Genomic DNA, 20,235 nt, shown 5'->3' with positions numbered 1-20,235 from the left:
CAATTTATAAATCATGTTTTATTATATTTTATGAACTACTGTGTTTTAATTGATTAATTTGATAATTGTTTTTGACGCTTTGATAACGACTGAAACAGAGTGAATAAATGATTACAAGGAAGAACACCAAAGACAGAAGACGGAAAAGACAAAAATGTAGCGCCTTAACAAACAGGGCTTATCGGAAACTATTAAAAGAATAAGCATTACTGCAAGAACAGTCACCGAACTCCCTCAAAGTAGTATACCTGGACGGTAAACTACTTAAAGAAAAAAAAATCGGAATGTGTCTGTAACGCCTTCTATATAGGAGTACACCAGCTGTAATGAATTCAGTTCTCATCGATCAAACTTTATCAGTCATACCAATAGGCCGCATACAGGACACTTTATTACGCTAAACTTATTCTTGATATTTATCACATATACTTCTCTCACAGGGATTACACGTACACCTTGTTTTGTGAAAAACTTTCAGAGCGCTTATCGTTTCCATGGGTTTGAAATTGATTCCTTGCCAAGAGACAAAGTAATATCCCAGAGTGTAGCCTCCCAAAATTATCCGCCGTTGTATGCTGGGTCGAGATGGTGATGACCTTAACACATATGCTGGTGATGTTATACTAGTGAGAGTTGTTTAAACTTCGAGTGTGTACCACAGTCTACCATCAAAGCCCCCGGATACAGCATATAGAGGGATTTCCGTACAATCCTTTGTCGACATATAGGACAGTACATGACCCAGTTCATACATCAGTGCAGCACATAGACACATCTACCGTACAATTCTTTGTCGACATATAGGACAGTACATGACCCAGTTCATACATCAGTGCAGCACATAGACACATCTACCGTACAATCCTTTGTCGACATATAGGACAGTACATGACCCAGTTCATACATCTATCGTAGAGAGTATGTCCACGAGAAGCCAGAAATGGGTGCTCGCCAAAACCATGAAGGGTTCAGCAACTCTGACACACTTCCGGCTAGAGGAGGAGGATTTATCGACCGATCTCCAAGACGGCGGTAGGTTTACTCTGTTCACTTTATAGAATCTAGTAGAAAAATCTTATGTATAAGTGTGCTTTACATTTGTATTCTTAACACTGAATAATAAAATCTATAAGGTCTTCAGCTAAGAAGGGAGAGGGGGTCAAAATACCATGGCCATGGTGAAATTACCCCCTCCCTTTAACTGTCGAATTCATCATGAAGCCCGATACTCTAGTAATATTTTGCTAGACTAAGTTTCATTTTTTGATAATGATTAATTTTTTTCTTTTATATTAACTTGATATCAAAGCGTTTCTTCTTCAGGAAGGATTTAGATGTTTCCCTTTAAAGGTACATCAATTTATTTTAGGTCCGGGTAAATGTTCTATTGTTATGTTGTATAAATTAAGATAACCATATCTACATTTACCTTGTTTGACCTCAACATTATATATAGAGGATCTGTCATGAGTTTCCTTTCATATTAGATTTATGATACGAGTTTAGAATGTATAATTTCTTCGCTGCTTTGAACTTTTTCTGTTTGATTTAGGAGATGTCAAAGATGTTTTCATTGATAATCAAGTTAAATTTAATACGAAAAAAATGAACATTGATACTAATTTTACGCACCGTTATGAATCTAAAGATTAGTGTGGCGTCGTGGTTCAATTCATCGTTTCGTAGTAAACAAGAAGGTCATTTTCCATGCGTAGAAATATACGCACCATTCATCGGAATTAACCAATCACAATGCAGATAGGTTATATTACACGTGTGTAATAAATACAATTTATGAAATGGCTTTATTGAATGGGAAAACACGGAAGTCATATGATAAATATACATATATAATCATCAACTTCAACGTACCTACACAATCAGGACATTGGTATGATCTTTTAACCAACTGTTTTATATTTCATAATGGCATTTCGTTAATTCCTACGTAACAGATGCGCTATTTTGTATGTTCTTCAGGTCAGAACATAATTGTTAAACATTGATTTATATAATTTAATCGATTATTCAGCGATGTTTGCATTTATGCATTATTCTATATTAATGTCAATTTTTATATCAATTCCAATGTTCTTTTCGATCACAACGTTTCTACTCCTTTATTTGGGATTAAGGCATTTGAAGATACATAAAATGTTATAACATTTAAATTCAAGTTCTGGCAAATGCTCTATCGTTATATGGCCTCAATGATTACAATCTATAAATGTTTTTAATAATCTTAATTTTCAGGTATCAGATATAACATCTTTATGTTCTGTAGTGAATAGTGATGTTGAAAACCTGTCAAAACCATGTTTTATCTTGCGAATTGAAATAGAGCGGCAACTGAGTTTTGTCATTTTATATTTACCAAAATGAGCTACTGAAAGTATCTGTATACATTATATATGGGTGGGTTTTTAGATATGATAGAAAACTATTGCTTCATTGTTATACACTATTTCTCGTGCATTATCATCGTAAAAAATAATCATTTATTGTTTTCATTGTTAACTTTGTTAAGTGGTTTTGACATAATGCACGAAGTGAGACCCATAGATAATTAGAAACAAATATTTGTTATTATTATACTTTATATTATTCTTTTCAGAGGTTCTTTGTGAAGCTATATATATCAGTGTCGACCCGTATATGAGGTAAGTCAAATTATCCAATGATTATATCCTCTCCATTGTGTTAAATGTCATACGCATTGTACTCTATTATTATGGTATGATAAAACGTTTTAATATAACAAAAAGCTCCTTTGTAGTTTATTGGTCTTATAAAATGGAAATGGTCACAACGTTCAATATTTGAATATTTTGTTATGCTATCAGATTAAATAAAATGTTAAAATTAGCTTTTATTTTAAAATGATTATTTTCTACAAATTGTCAAATGTTTTTAAAGGGTCGTTACTTTTTTTAGTATCCAAATAAAAAAAAATCTGTCTTAATGCCTTATGTATGTAGATGGAAACATGCCCTGCATAAATCACCTTACAATTACTAATAACACTGCGAAATGTGAAATGATATAGTGGAGCACATACGGTCCATGGCCTGACTCATTCCTCTGTGCTGTAGATGTAGTTATAACGAATTTTGTCAGTATTGCCAAATTACTTGTAAAATCAAATCCTATGTAATATTTCTTGATTCTTATACATATATTTTTTTTAAAACAAAAGAATGGTTAATATCCTCAATAATGGCTATTTCAATTCGACATCAAATGATACAATGAACCAACGATTTACTTTCACAAATTTCGCGATCAAAAGTTATTTCGCGAAAGATTTAATAACAGCATCGCTAATATCGAAATTCATTTACATTCAAATGGAGATCCAAGGTATTGTTCTAATTTCCACAGTGGCTATGAATAGCAGAAGAAATCTACATATACCGTGGAGCGCGTTAGCGCTCCTCGGAAGATATGTAGATACATTGTAGCTTCTGCTATTCATAGGCGCTATGAAAATTTAAAAATACATTCAATCCATATATTTACATTAGAATAATTTATGAAAATAAGAATTATTGAAAAATTATTATATTATAAGTAAAATTATGAAACCCATATACGACGAGAAACGAGATTATTTTAACAGCTGGATGACAAAGTGGTTACACAACGCCACGTTTTCAAGCTTCTGCCTTCCGATCGACCTTTTTTTGCAAATGACAAACGATAAACATGAGATATAGTTAAAATAAGATTTGATTGACTTATTACAGTAAAACTTAGTTGATTCTTACGGCGGCGTATTAGGGCCAATACAAAATTTTATTTATCTTGTACGTACAAGTTATTATCTTGTACGTACAACTTAGTATCTTGTACGTACAACTTAGTATCTTGTACGTACAAGTTAGTATCTTGTACGTACAACTTACTATCTTGTACGTACAAGTTAGTATCTTCTACGTATAAGATAGTATAATGTTGAAACTCTCGGTATTAAAGGCTGTGGCTGGTTTACTGTCACAATGGCATCGCATGAAGCTATACGTATATTACGTACCCTTTGTTTAGCCAAAGGGAAAAAAAGAATACCTTGCGACATGTTGTGGAGTTGTAATGCTGTGATAAGTTTCCGAACATATATATGTAAATGTTTATAACAGAGTATTAACTATGATCATCATTTGAACAATAATTGATGTGTTTATATATGTCTAATAAACACAAAAACACATATGAAATAATTTGTTTTGCTTTTGTTGTCTGTGCAATTAGTAACTCATTGATTTTTTTCGAAGGCAGTTAACTATTTTCAATACTACTATTCTGAAGTAAAATAAATGTTCAAACATTTCCAATAATGGCACCAGTGTGAAGTATTTAACTTTTATTACTGAAGTAAATTACGAACTTGTGTGCTCCTCTTTTTAATAGATAAAACTTATCATTCATTGGAGATGTATCATATCCATTTTATCACTAAATGTATCTTATCTATAAAACAAGCGACTATACAGTTTTCTCGAAAGGAACTATACAGTGTCAGTTTCAAAATAATGCAAGTGACTATATAGTTTCATCTCATAATCCGGCAATTTCAAATTAGGATTGTTAAAAAAATATTGACCTCATAAATATATATTTATATTTTTAATATCGTCAAATAAGTTAATAAACCTGTGATCGTGCTTGAAGCAATGCAAAGTAGACCGACTATCTTTAATTACGAAAAATATCAGGCGGGTGACTCAATTCTGCGGTGATGATGTACAAGATACTAAATTGTACGTACAAGATACTATCTTGTACGTACAAGATACTATAAGTTGTACGTACAAGATAGTAACTTGTACGTACAAGATAGTAACTTGTACGTACAAGATAGTAACTTGTACGTACAAGATAGTAACTTGTACGTACAAGATATTATCTTGTACGTACAAGATATTAACTTGTACGTACAAGATACTATCTTGTACGTACAAGATACTAACTTGTACGTACAAGATAAATTAAATTAAATAGTGCCACTAATACGCCGCCGTAGATTCTATTTCAAGAAACAACACATTAAAGTTTATACATCAAAATATTGTTGGGGGACTATTTCTTTATTGATATTAAACTGGCGTGATGTTGGAAATCAACTGATCGATCCACGAGAATCGTTGTATTCATAGTGTATTCATAGTGTTTTTATAGGCAAATGTTTGTTTTCGGTAGTTGGTTGAATCATATAGTGACGAAACACTCAGAATGCAAATATTTTGAAATATGTGAAATTAACTTTTCGCGAACTATAAATAGATTACTGTAATCTGTTTGTGATTGGAAATCGAAGTGATAACATTCTCGTTACCAGACATGCCGAAAGTTGATTCCCACCGATTTTGTGTATTCTCCGACGCGGGAATATAAGATGAAAGAACATGTTGAGAGACCGTGTAACATTTTGTACATTGTGTATTTTTTTATATTCCAGGCCGTATGCAGAGCGCTCCCTAACAGTAGGTTCCATGATGATGGCCGAACAGATAGCAAGGTTTTAGAATAAGTTCCATTCCTCCTCAAGATGCATGCTGATGTATGAATAGCAAGGTCCTAGAATAAGTTCCACCCCCTCCTCAAATAGCTCAAGATACTCTGGCCCTGGCACCAGACTTAGTCATTTTGACAGATACATGAGCTAATTTTAATGTACTCTTAGACTGAAATGTCCCTTAAGTTAGGTCCGAGCTAAATATATGGTTTGGTTTTGATAAACTAAGATCACCATCATGTTAATATACAAAGAGATAACAGTTTTCACAATCACCGCACCATTTTTATTTGCATGAAGCCAAATTTTCAGATTTGTCGGAAATATTTTTTTTAAAATTACAATTTATTTCACAAGAGTCCTTCAAAGTAAAAATCCTCGATTCCCTGTTGATTCCTTGGTGTTGGCGAACGTTGGATGGCGGACACTTACCCGTGTATCTGATATGAAGTCACTTCGGCAACTGCCAATCATGGGGGACGTTCCGGTTTCTAATGCTCTTGGAATGCTCGGGCTTACAGGGTATGGCAAAGATGTTGCATCGCTGACAGAAAACAAAAATCCATAAATTGACATTTTACTCGTGAATTTCCTTCACGAAACGAATAAATGAAATCCGAATACAATCCTATATGAGACTAAGCAAAATTATTTATTTTAAAAAATAAGGAGACGTGAAATCTTTGCAAAGGTTGCAGTTGTGTAAAATATGTAAGAAATATATGTATTTGGTTTCTTTTTTTTAAATAACATAATATGATAAAAGACTGTTGTATGCCTTATGTTTTATTTCGATTTAACAGAAAACAATATTTCAGTTGATTATATTTGTGTTGAGTGTAGATGTCCTATTCTACAGTCTGACGGCGTACTATGGCATGACCCATATATGTAAGCCACGGGCGGGAGACGTTGTGGTGGTGACGTCAGCTGGTGGTGCAGTGGGTAGTGTGGCCGCTCAAATAGCCAAAGCAACGGTCTGTAGTATTTATCATGAAATTCAATTATTTGTTTTAAAATCATTGATTTATTTTTTCCATTCTACTGTAAATGTACAAATAAAGCCGATCATCTCATTTTAACGCTTTTGCAACTGAAATGATGAGTGTGAAATCTCTATGTTAAGAATTAATTTAGAATGCCAAATTTAGGAGTTTTTATACGAGTGTATGGTCTGTATTTATCTATAGTATTTGTAACGAACTTCAATAGTTTATTCATGATGTAATCATTAGGGTATACCACAATAAACTGTTATTATCATTAGAATGTATTACATTGAACCTTTATTATCATTAGGGTATACCACAATAAACCATTATTATTATTAGGATATACTACATAGAACTTTATTATCATTAGGGTAAACATAACTTATTATCATTAGGTATACACAATAAACTGTTATTACATTAGAATATACCAATAAACTGTTATTATCATTAGAATATACCACAATAAACTGTTATTATCATAGAATTAGGATATACCACAATAAACTGTTATTATCATTAGGTATACTACAATAAACTGTTATTATCATTAGAATATACCACAATAAACTGTTATTATCATTAGAATATACCACAATAAACTGTTATTATCATTAGAATATACCACAATAAACTGTTTTATTATCATTAGAATATACCACAATAAACTGTTATCATCATTAGTATACCACAATAAACTGTTATTATCATTAGAATATACTACAATAAACTGTTATTATCATTAGAATATACCACAATAAACTGTTATTATCATTAGAATATACCACAATAAACTGTTATTATCATTAGAATATACCACAATAAACTGTTATTATCATTAGAATATACTACAATAAACTGTTATTATCATTAGAATATACCACAATAAACTGTTATTATCATTAGAATATACCACATAAACTGTTATTATCATTAGAATATACCACAATAAACTGTTATTATCATTAGAATATACCACAATAAACTGTTATTATCATTAGAATATACCACATAAACTGTTATTATCATTAAAATATACTACAATAAATTGTTATTATCATTAGAATATACTACAATAAACTGTTATTATCATTAGAATATACCACAATAAACTGTTATTATCATTAGAATATACCACAATGAACTGTTATTATCATTAGAATATACCACAATAAACTGTTATTATCATTAGAATATACTACAATAAATTGTTATTATCATTAGAATATACCACAATAAACTGTTATTATCATTAGAATATACCACATAAACTGTTATTATCATTAGAATATACCACAATAATCTGTTATTATCATTAGAATATACCACAATAAACTGTTATTATCGTTAGGATATACCACAATAAACTGTTATTATCATTAGAATATACCACAATAAACTGTTATTATCATTAGAATATACCACAATAAACTGTTATTATCATTAGAATATACCACAATAAACTGTTATTATCGTTAGGGTATACCACAATAAACTGTTATTATCATTAGAATATACCACAATAAACTGTTATTATCATTAGAATATACCACAATAAACTGTTATTATCATTAGAATATACCACAATAAACTGTTATTATCGTTAGGGTATACCACAATAAACTGTTATTATCATTAGAATATACCACAATAAACTGTTATTATCATTAGAATATACCACAATAAACTGTTATTATCGTTAGGGTATACCACAATAAACTATTATTATCGTTAGGGTATACCACAATAAACTGTTATTATTATCATTAGAATATACCACAATAAACTGTTATTATCATTAGAATATACCACAATAATCTGTTATTATCATTAGAATATACCACAATGAGCAATTATTATTATTAGAATATACCACAATAAACTGTTATTATCATTAGAATATACCACAATAAACTGTTATTATCATTAAAATATACTACAATAAATTGTTATTATCATTAGAATATACCACAATAAACTGTTATTATCATTAGAATATACCACAATAAACTGTTATTATCATTAGAATATACCACAATAAACTGTTATTATCATTAGAATATACCACAATAAACTGTTATTATTATTAGAATATACCACAATAAACTGTTATTATCATTAGAATATACCACAATAAACTGTTATTATTATTAGAATATACCACAATAAACTGTTATTATCATTAGAATATACCACAATAAACTGTTATTATCATTAGAATATACCACAATAAACTGTTATTATCATTAGAATATACCACAATAAACTGTTATTATCATTAGAATATACCACAATAAACTGTTATTATCATTAGAATATACACCACAATAAACTGTTATTATCATTAGGTATACCACAATAAACTGTTATTATTATTAGAATATACCACAATAAACTGTTATTATCATTAGAATATACCACAATAATCTGTTATTATCATTAGAATATACTACAATAAACTGTTATTATCATTAGAATATACCACAATAAACTGTTATTATCATTAGAATATACCACAATAAACTGTTATTATCATTAGAATATACTACAATAAACTGTTATTATCATTAGAATATACACAATAAACTGTTATTATCATTAGAATATACCACAATAAACTGTTATTATCATTAGAATATACCACAATAAACTGTTATTATCATTAGAATATACCACAATAAACTGTTATTATCATTAGAATATACCACAATAAACTGTTATTATCATTAGAATATACCACAATAAACTGTTATTATCATTAGAATATACCACAATAAACTGTTATTATCATTAGAATATACTACAATAAACTGTTATTATCATTAGAATATACCACAATAAACTGTTATTATCATTAGAATATACCACAATAAACTGTTATTATCATTAGAATATACCACAATAAACTGTTATTATCATTAGAATATACCACAATAAACTGTTATTATCATTAGAATATACCACAATAAACTGTTATTATCATTAGAATATACCACAATAAACTGTTATTATCATTAGAATATACCACAATAAACTGTTATTATCATTAGAATATACCACAATAAACTGTTATTATCATTAGAATATACCACAATAAATGTTTTACCAAATAAACACAATAAACTGTTATTATCATTAGAATATACCACAATAAACTGTTATTATCATTAGAATATACCACAATAAACTGTTATTATCATTAGAATATACTACAATAAATGTTATTATCATTAGAATATACCACAATAAACTGTTATTATCATTAGAATATACCACAATAAACTGTTATTATCATTAGAATATACTACAATAAACTGTTATTATCATTAGAATATACCACAATAAACTGTTATTATCATTAGAATATACCACAATAAACTGTTATTATCATTAAAATATACCACAATAAACTGTTATTATCATTAGAATATACACAATAAACAATCATTAGAATACACATAAACTGTTATTATCATTAGAATATACCACAATAAACTGTTATTATCATTAGAATATACCACAATAAACTGTTATTATCATTAGAATATACCACAATAAACTGTTATTATCATTAGAATATACTACAATAAACTGTTATTATCATTAGAATATACCACAATAAACTGTTATTATCATTAGAATATACCACAATAAACTGTTATTATCATTAGAATATACCACAATAAACTGTTATTATCATTAGATATACCACAATAAACTGTTATTATCATTAGAATATACCACAATAAACTGTTATTATCATTAGAATATACTACAATAAACTGTTATTATCATTAGAATATACCACAATAAACTGTTATTATCATTAGAATATACCACAATAAACTGTTATTATCATTAGAATATACTACAATAAACTGTTATTATCATTAGAATATACCACAATAAACTGTTATTATCATTAGAATATACCACAATAAACTGTTATTATCATTAGAATATACCACAATAAACTGTTATTATCATTAGAATATACCACAATAAACTGTTATTATCATTAGAATATACCACAATAAACTGTTATTATCATTAGAATATACCACAATAAACTGTTATTATCATTAGAATATACCACAATAAACTGTTATTATCATTAGAATATACCACAATAAACTGTTATTATCATTAGAATATACCACAATAAACTGTTATTATCATTAGAATATACCACAATAAACTGTTATTATCGTTAGGGTATACCACAATAAACTGTTATTATCATTAGAATATACCACAATAAACTGTTATTATCGTTAGGGTATACCACAATAAACTGTTATTATCGTTAGGGTATACCACAATAAACTGTTATTATCATTAGGATATACCACAATAAACTGTTATTATCATTAGAATATACCACAATAATCTGTTATTATCATTAGAATATACCACAATGAGCAATTATTATTATTAGAATATACCACAATAAACTGTTATTGTCATTAGAATATACCACAATAATCTGTTATTATCATTAGAATATACTACAATAAACTGTTATTATCATTAGAATATACCACAATAATCTGTTATTATCATTAGAATATACCACAATGAGCAATTATTATTATTAGAATATACCACAATAAACTGTTATTATCATTAGAACATACCACAATGAGCAATTATTATTATTAGAATATACCACAATAAACTGTTATTATCATTAGAATATACCACAATAAACTGTTATTATCATTAGAATATACCACAATAAACTGTTATTATCATTAGAATATACCACAATAATCTGTTATTATCATTAGAATATACCACAATAAACTGTTATTATCATTAGAATATACCACAATAAACTGTTATCATCATTTAGGTATACCACAATAAACTGTTATTATCATTAGAATATACCACAATAAACTGTTATTATCATTAGAATATACCACAATAATCTGTTATTATCATTAGAATATACCACAATAAACTGTTATTATCATTAGAATATACCACAATAAACTGTTATTATCATTAGAATATACCACAATAAACTGTTATTATCATTAGAATATACCACAATAAACTGTTATTATCATTAGAATATACCACAATAAACTGTTATTATCATTAGAATATACCACAATAAACTGTTATTATCATTAGAATATACTACAATAAACTGTTATTATCATTAGAATATACCACAATAAACTGTTATTATCATTAGAATATACCACAATAAACTGTTATTATCATTAGAATATACCACAATAAACTGTTATTATCATTAGAATATACCACAATAAACTGTTATTATCATTAGAATATACCACAATAAACTGTTATTATCATTAGAATATACCACAATAAACTGTTATTATCATTAGAATATACCACAATAAACTGTTATTATCATTAGAATATACCACAATAAACTGTTATTATCATTAGAATATACCACAATAAACTGTTATTATCATTAGAATATACCACAATAAACTGTTATTATCATTAGAATATACCACAATAAACTGTTATTATCATTAGAATATACTACAATAAACTGTTATTATCATTAGAATATACCACAATAAACTGTTATTATCATTAGAATATACCACAATAAACTGTTATTATCATTAGAATATACCACAATAAACTGTTATTATCATTAGAATATACCACAATAAACTGTTATTATCATTAGAATATACCACAATAAACTGTTATTATCATTAGAATATACTACAATAATCTGTTATTATCATTAGAATATACCACAATGAACTGTTATTATCATTAGAATATACCACATAAACTGTTATTATCATTAGAATATACCACAATAAACTGTTATTATCATTAGAATATACCACAATAAACTGTTATTATCATTAGAATATACCACAATAAACTGTTATTATCATTAGAATATACCACAATAAACTGTTATTATCATTAGAATATACCACAATAAACTGTTATTATCGTTAGGGTATACCACAATAAACTGTTATTATCGTTAGGGTATACCACAATAAACTGTTATTATCGTTAGAATATACCACAATAAACTGTTATTATCATTAGAATATACCACAATAAACTGTTATTATCGTTAGGGTATACCACAATAAACTGTTATTATCGTTAGGGTATACCACAATAAACTGTTATTATCGTTAGGGTATACCACAATAAACTGTTATTATCATTAGAATATACCACAATAAACTGTTATTATTATTAGAATATACCACAATAAACTGTTATTATCATTAGAATATACCACAATAAACTGTTATTATCATTAGAATATACCACAATAAACTGTTATTATCATTAGAATATACCACAATAAACTGTTATTATTATTAGAATATACTACAATAAACTGTTATTATCATTAGAATATACCACAATAATCTGTTATTATCATTAGAATATACCACAATAATCTGTTATTATCATTAGAATATACCACAATAAACTGTTATTATTATTAGAATATACCACAATAAACTGTTATTATCATTAGAATATACCACAATAAACTGTTATTATCATTAGAATATACCACAATAAACTGTTATTATCATTAGAATATACCACAATAAACTGTTATTATCATTAGAATATACCACAATAAACTGTTATTATCATTAGAATATACCACAATAAACTGTTATTATCATTAGAATATACCACAATAAACTGTTATTATCATTAGAATATACCACAATAAACTGTTATTATCATTAGAATATACCACAATAAACTGTTATTATCGTTAGGGTATACCACAATAAACTGTTATTATCGTTAGGGTATACCACAATAAACTGTTATTATCATTAGGATATACCCACAATAAACTGTTATTATCATTAGAATATACCACAATAATCTGTTATTATCATTAGAATATACCACAATGAAAAATTATTATTATTAGAATATACCACAATAAACTGTTATTATCATTAGAATATACCACAATAACTGTTATTATCATTAGAATATACTACAATAAACTGTTATTATCATTAGAATATACACATAACTTTTCATTAGAATATACCACAATAATCTGTTATTATCATTAGAATATACCACAATAATCTGTTATTATCATTAGAATATACCACAATGAGCAATTATTATTATTAGAATATACCACAATAAACTGTTATTATCATTAGAATATACCACAATAATCTGTTATTATCATTAGAATATACCACAATAAACTGTTATTATTATTAGAATATACCACAATAAACTGTTACTATCATTAGAATATATCACAATAAACTGTTATTATCGTTAGGGTATACCACAATGAACTGTTATTATCGTTAGGGTATACCACAATGAACTGTTATTATCGTTAGGGTATACCACAATAAACTGTTATTATCGTTAGGGTATATCACAATAAACTGTTATTATCGTTGGGGTATACCACAATGAACTGTTATTATCGTTAGGGTATATCACAATAAACTGTTATTATCGTTAGGGTATACCACAATAAACTGTTATTATCGTTAGGGTATATCACAATAAACTGTTATTATCGTTAGGGTATACCACAATAAACTGTTATTATCGTTAGGGTATACCACAATAAACTGTTATTATCGTTAGGGTATACCACAATAAACTGTTATTATCGTTAGGGTATATTATCATTAGAATATACCACAATAAACTGTTATTATCGTTAGGGTATACCACAATAAACTGCTATTATCGTTAGGGTATACCACAATAAACTGTTATTATCATTAGAATATACCACAATAATCTGTTATTATCATTAGAATATACCACAATAAACTGTTATTATCGTTAGGGTATACCACAATAAACTGTTATTATCGTTAGGGTATACCACAATAAACTGTTATTATCGTTAGGGTATACCACAATAAACTGTTATTATCGTTAGGGTATACCACAATAAACTGTTATTATCGTTAGGGTATACCACAATAAACTGTTATTATCGTTAGGGTATACCACAATGAACTGTTATTATCGTTGGGGTATACCACAATGAACTGTTATTATCGTTAGGGTATACCACAAAAAACTGTTATTATCGTTAGGATATACCACAATGAACTATTATTAGCTCACCTGGCCTGAAGTATAAACATTATTGTATGACAGGGTTGTAAGGTGATTGGAATCTGTGGGAGTGACGAGAAATGTCACTGGATCACACATGATCTGGGGTTAGATGCTGCTATCAACTATAAAACAGATGATGTCACTGCAAAGCTGCAAGAAACGGCTCCAAATGGTGTCAATTGTTTCTTCGACAATGTAAGTTCCATGTTCAAAAAATATAATGTTACATAACTACCATCACCATTATCATACTTTAACAATCAGAAAAGGTTTATAATTCAGTCGATATTACTTCAATACGTGTAAAAAGAATAATTATGATGTATGCGTATCACACATTAAAGGCCCACTATTATACCTTTCCGAAACGGTTTTTAATTTTTGAAACGGAAATGTAAAAGATCGATATTTTTGTAGAGTCGCAAAAGTTATTAACTTACTACTATTACTACATTCATCATCATCGTCTGAAAAATTTAACTAAAATAAAGGAAACGTAAATTTTCATAACGCGGGTCGTCTTATGTTTGCCGCCGTCGTCCTAAAACCGTCCGGTAGTTGACTATCACTGCACCAGCGCCAGTAATCATATATTATGCAGGGAATCTTGCATGTGTTTGATATTATTACCTCATCTTAGGACATCGATATGTATTTTCTTATGTTATCAATGTTTTTAAGAAACCTTTACAGTTTGCTTCGGAAAAGTAATGTGTCTTTAATAAAAAAATCATCTATTTCAGCATTTTTCTTTTAATATATTTATTATTTTTAGTTATACACTGTCTGTGAAACTAGAGAGCTACTTATAGGGTTGGTCTTAGTCTGCTAAAGTAGGATATTTTCTGATGCTTTTATATCTGCAGGTCGGTGGTGATTCGGCAGGTGCTGTGATTTGTCACATGGCGGTTGGTGGACGCGCTGCTTTGTGTGGCGCTATATCATTATATAGCGATGATATACATCGGCCTTCTCAAGGTTAGTAGTCTGCTTTTACACAAATTGCTATGCTAGTTTGAAAAAAATGATTAAGATATAAGTAATGATTGCTCTCACTGTCAACAACGCTATTCGTCAGTGATCCATTCTAACATATAAGAGTTACTTCCCTTCGTTTGACTGCTCCGTCAGTGCAGTGACGGTGTTAAAGGAAGGGAAGTAACGCTGATAGATCAGAATAATAGTAATGATACATACCATCTTCCCCAATGTCGTACTTGAAGCTATGTACCCCTGTACGACACATCGACTTTTCTCAGTGTAAGTGGATCTGTGTATAGTGGTGATACTGACCATTACTCCTGAAGTCAGTACAGACCTATCCGAATACAGTCACACTGATATTCTCATGATCATAAGAGCCAGAAATATCCTTGTCTAGTGACATATAAACCTTCTATCTCAAGGCCTTTAACACATGTATAGTGATGATTAAGGTCATTCATGTAGAGGGATAATTCAGACATCATTTCCCAATGTCGGTATACCTTCTTTCCTGTGAAGCGACGATATATATATTTCCTTCACAAAATGATCCCTGACATTTTCCACATTATAGGTCCTGTAATATATACTTATAAACTTGTTTTATTATGTTTTTCCAATACAGGTTTGTCTATATACCGAGCTATAGTAGCCAAACAGCTAACCGTCCAGGGCTTCAATGTACTTAACTGGTTTAGCAGCTGGCACGAGGCGTACCGGGCTCTGTATGATCTAGTTCTAGAGGTAAGGCGGATTAACTGGTTCAGCAGCTGGCACGAGGCGTACGGGGCCCTGTATGATCTAGTTCTAGAGGTAAGGAGGATTAACTGGTTCAGCAGCTGGCACGAGGCGTACCGGGCCCTGTATGATCTAGTTCTAGAGGTAAGGAGGATTAACTGGTTCAGCAGCTGACACGAGGCGTACCGGGCCTTGTATGATCTAGTTCTAGAGGTAAGGAGGATTAACGGGTTCAGCAGCTGGCACGAGGCGTACCGGGCCCTGTATGATCTAGTTCTAGAGGTAAGGAGGATTAACTGGTTCAGCAGCTGGCACGAGGCGTACCGGGCTCTGTATGATCTAGTTCTAGAGGTAAGGAGGATTAACTGGTTAAGCAGCTGGCACGAGGCGTACCGGGCTCTGTATGATCTAGTTCTAGAGGTAAGGAGGATTAACTGGTTCAGCAGCTGGCACGAGGCGTACCGGACCCTGTATGATATAGTTCTAGAGGTTAGGAGGATTAAATGGTTCAGCAGCTATCACGAGGCATACCGGACCCTGTATGATCCAGTTCTAGAGGTAAGGAGGATTAAATGGTTCAGCAGATAGCACGAGGCGTACCGGGCCCTGTATGATCTAGTTCTAGAGGTAAGGAGGATTAACTGGTTCAGCAGCTGGCACGAGGCGTACCGGGCCCTGTATGATCTAGTTCTAGAGGTAAGGAGGATTAACTGGTTCAGCAGCTGGCACGAGGCGTACCGGACCCTGTATGGTATAGTTCTAGAGGTTAGGAGGATTAAATGGTTCAGCAGCTAGCACGAGGCGTACCGGACCCTGTATGATCTAGTTCTAGAGGTAAGGAGGATTAAATGGTTCAGCAGATAGCACGAGGCGTACCGGGCCCTGTATGATCTAGTTCTAGAGGTAAGGAGGATTAACTGGTTCAGCAGCTGGCACGAGGCGTACCGGGCTCTGTATGATCTAGTTCTAGAGGTAAGGAGGATTAACTGGTTCAGCAGCTGGCACGAGGCGTACCGGGCCCTGTATGATCTCGTTCTAGAGGTAAGGAGGATTAACTGGTTCAGCAGCTGACACGAGGCGTACCGGGCCTTGTATGATCTCGTTCTAGAGGTAAGGAGGATTAACTGGTTCAGCAGCTGACGCGAGGCGTACCGGGCCCTGTATTATATAGTTCTAGAGGTAAGGAGGATTAACTGGTTCAGCAGCTGACACGAGGCGTTCCGGGCCTTGTATGATCTCGTTCTAGAGGTAAAGAGGATTAACTGGTTCAGCAGCTGGCACGAGGCGTACCGGGACCTGTATGATCTCGTTCTAGAGGTAAGGAGGATTAACTGGTTCAGCAGCTGGCACGAGGCGTACCGGGCCCTGTATGATCTCTTTCTAGAGGTAAGGAGGATTAACTGGTTCAGCAGCTGGCACGAGGCGTACCGGGCCCTGTATGATCTAGTTCTAGAGGTAAGGAGGATTAACTGGTTCAGCAGCTGGCACGAGGCGTACCGGGCCCTGTATGATCTCGTTCTAGAGGTAAGGAGGATTAACTGGTTAAGCAGCTGGCACGAGGCGTACCGGGCTCTGTATGAATTAGTTCTAGAGGTAAGGAGGATTAACTGGTTCAGCAGCTGGCACGAGGCGTACCGGGCTCTGTATGATCTAGTTCTAGAGGTAAGGAGGATTAACTGGTTCAGCAGCTGGCACGAGGCGTACCGGGCTCTGTATGATCTAGTTCTAGAGGTAAGGAGGATTAACTGGTTCAGCAGGTGGCACGAGGCGTACCGGTCTCTGTATGATCTTGTTCTAAAGGTAAGGAAGATTAACTGGTTAAGCAGCTGGCAAGAGGCGTACCGGACCCTGTATGATCTAGTTCTAAAGGAAAGGAAGATTAACTGGTTCAGCAGCTGGCACGAGGCGTACCTGGCTCTGTATGATCTAGTTGTATAGGTAAGGAAGATTAATTGGTTCAGCAGCTGACACGAGGCGTACCGGGCTCTGTATGATCTAGTTCTAAAGGTAAGGAAGATTAACTGGTTCAGCAGCTGGCACGAGGCGTACCTGGCTCTGTATGATCTAGTTCTAGAGGTAAGGAAGATTAACTGGTTCAGCAGCTGGCACGAGGCGTACCGGACCCAGTATAATCTAGTTCTAGAGGTTTGGAGGATATTTTATAACATAATCCGTCTGATATCTTGTAATTTCAGCCGTGTATTTTTATGGCACGAGTGTAATATAATTGAAGCGATTTCCATTGACTTTGCCTAGCAGGAAAGTTATGTCAAAAACAAGACCCGAAAAAAAACCCTAAGACTCGTTTTAAAAAATCGCATATGAAATGAACACTGATTTAAGACCCTTTCTGTCCACGATCATATTCATTTACGAAATGTTTGTTTTTTCCAACGCCCATTCTTTACTTTGTAAACATATCAAACAAAGCTGAGCGTACTTTGAACATAAGTATGATCTTTGTTTCAGGGAAAGCTCCGAGGTAAGGAATTGATATACGAAGGATTCGACAAGGTACCGGAGGCATTTCTAAAATTATTTCAAGGAGGGAATTTAGGTAAAATAATTGTAAAAATCAGGGACTGATACAATGTGTATAACAGTACAGTATGTGCGCAGTTATTGGAATAGATGAACATTTTAGAACTTCATTCAGAAAATGTAAATATATGATTAGGAATGGCTGACACCATGGGAAAGTGTGTATTAAACATCTGCCGGATATACTCTTGGCACTAAATATACATTTGTAAGCGTCATTTCGTTTTAGTTGAGATACATGTATGAAACTAATATAAGACTCTTTTTACTCTCTTTTTACAGGATTTTGTGATACCAAGTATTTTTTTCTCTCATACCTCGACGTTTTATTATAATTTTACTACGATGTTTTCCAGCCATTTTGAAATAAATTCGAAACAAACGCGACTGCAGGTCAATTCTCCATACATTAAAATTGCTTAAATAAATCCATCATAGTTTCCGAAAAAAACGAAAAAAATTGTACCCCAAAAATAGGAATGGTCTTGACGTAGCTATGCAATACAGCTTCAGGCCACATGAGTGTGTAGCCCTAGAACAGCCAGTATTACACGTGTAGGTATGAGAGAATACAATATTGTGTATGACATAGTCAACATTTTCCTTGTATAGTATAACCAAGGTTTATTTAATTACCCTGTACAAGGTTAGTATAACCAAGGTTTATTTAATTACCCTGTACAAGGATGTACAATGTTTATTCATGGGTTTTTTCTGCAGTATAAATGCGATTTCAAGCTTTATACGTATACATGAATAAGGTTTGCAAGAGTTCTGTAAGTAAGTCGTCAAATTAGAATTTGATTGCACTCGACTTTATCGAAACCTTTAATTTACATTAACAAGGGGAGGTAATCCACAAACAGTGCAATTAAAGTGTCGAAACAGTTTATATGTTTTGCTATGATAAGCACCATTAATACATGTGTTATGAATTACAGCGTAGTTTGTATTATTTGGTATATTTCCTGAAGCGCTCACATGCAATTCATGAAATGTTATATTAAGTTTCAAAATATTATCTTTTCATGATATTCAATTGAAACATAATTATAACTCCACACATTTGAAGTTTATTTTAAGGTAAGTTTATTTACCAATACAGTAACTAATATATCCTCTTCACCGGACTCAAAACTAATATTAAGACTATTTTTGCCATGCTATATAACAATTAACCAATCAGTATATACAGTAAAATTATCATTTTTCAAACCCAAATCTCAGGATATAGTCTTTTTCCATAACAAATTTCCGTTCTCAACATATCTTCATGCTAACCATTGAGTCTCATAAATGCCGAAATCATGCTGAGACAACCGATATTAGCACCATCTAACAGCCCAATAA

The 20,235-nt window shown here is 31.3% G+C and overlaps 1 protein-coding gene across 1 annotated transcript; it reads left to right on the top strand.

Moving 5' to 3' along the window:
- The first annotated feature begins 908 nt into the window (after positions 1–908).
- On the top strand, positions 909–19,823 carry LOC138336504 (prostaglandin reductase 1-like). Its single transcript, XM_069286010.1, has 9 exons — positions 909–1,032; positions 2,615–2,660; positions 5,456–5,515; positions 5,870–6,034; positions 6,372–6,489; positions 14,662–14,817; positions 15,489–15,600; positions 16,232–16,350; positions 18,814–19,823. The coding sequence occupies exons 1-9, from the start codon at positions 921–923 to the stop codon at positions 18,928–18,930; spliced, it is 1,005 nt and encodes a 334-aa protein (XP_069142111.1). The 5' UTR covers positions 909–920; the 3' UTR covers positions 18,931–19,823.
- The last annotated feature ends 412 nt before the right edge of the window (positions 19,824–20,235 follow it).

The sequence above is a fragment of the Argopecten irradians genome, chromosome 12 (genome assembly GCF_041381155.1).
Source record: "Argopecten irradians isolate NY chromosome 12, Ai_NY, whole genome shotgun sequence".
In the NCBI taxonomy this organism is placed as follows: Eukaryota; Metazoa; Mollusca; class Bivalvia; order Pectinida; family Pectinidae; genus Argopecten; species Argopecten irradians.
This window is presented reverse-complemented; position numbering and strand designations above follow the sequence as displayed.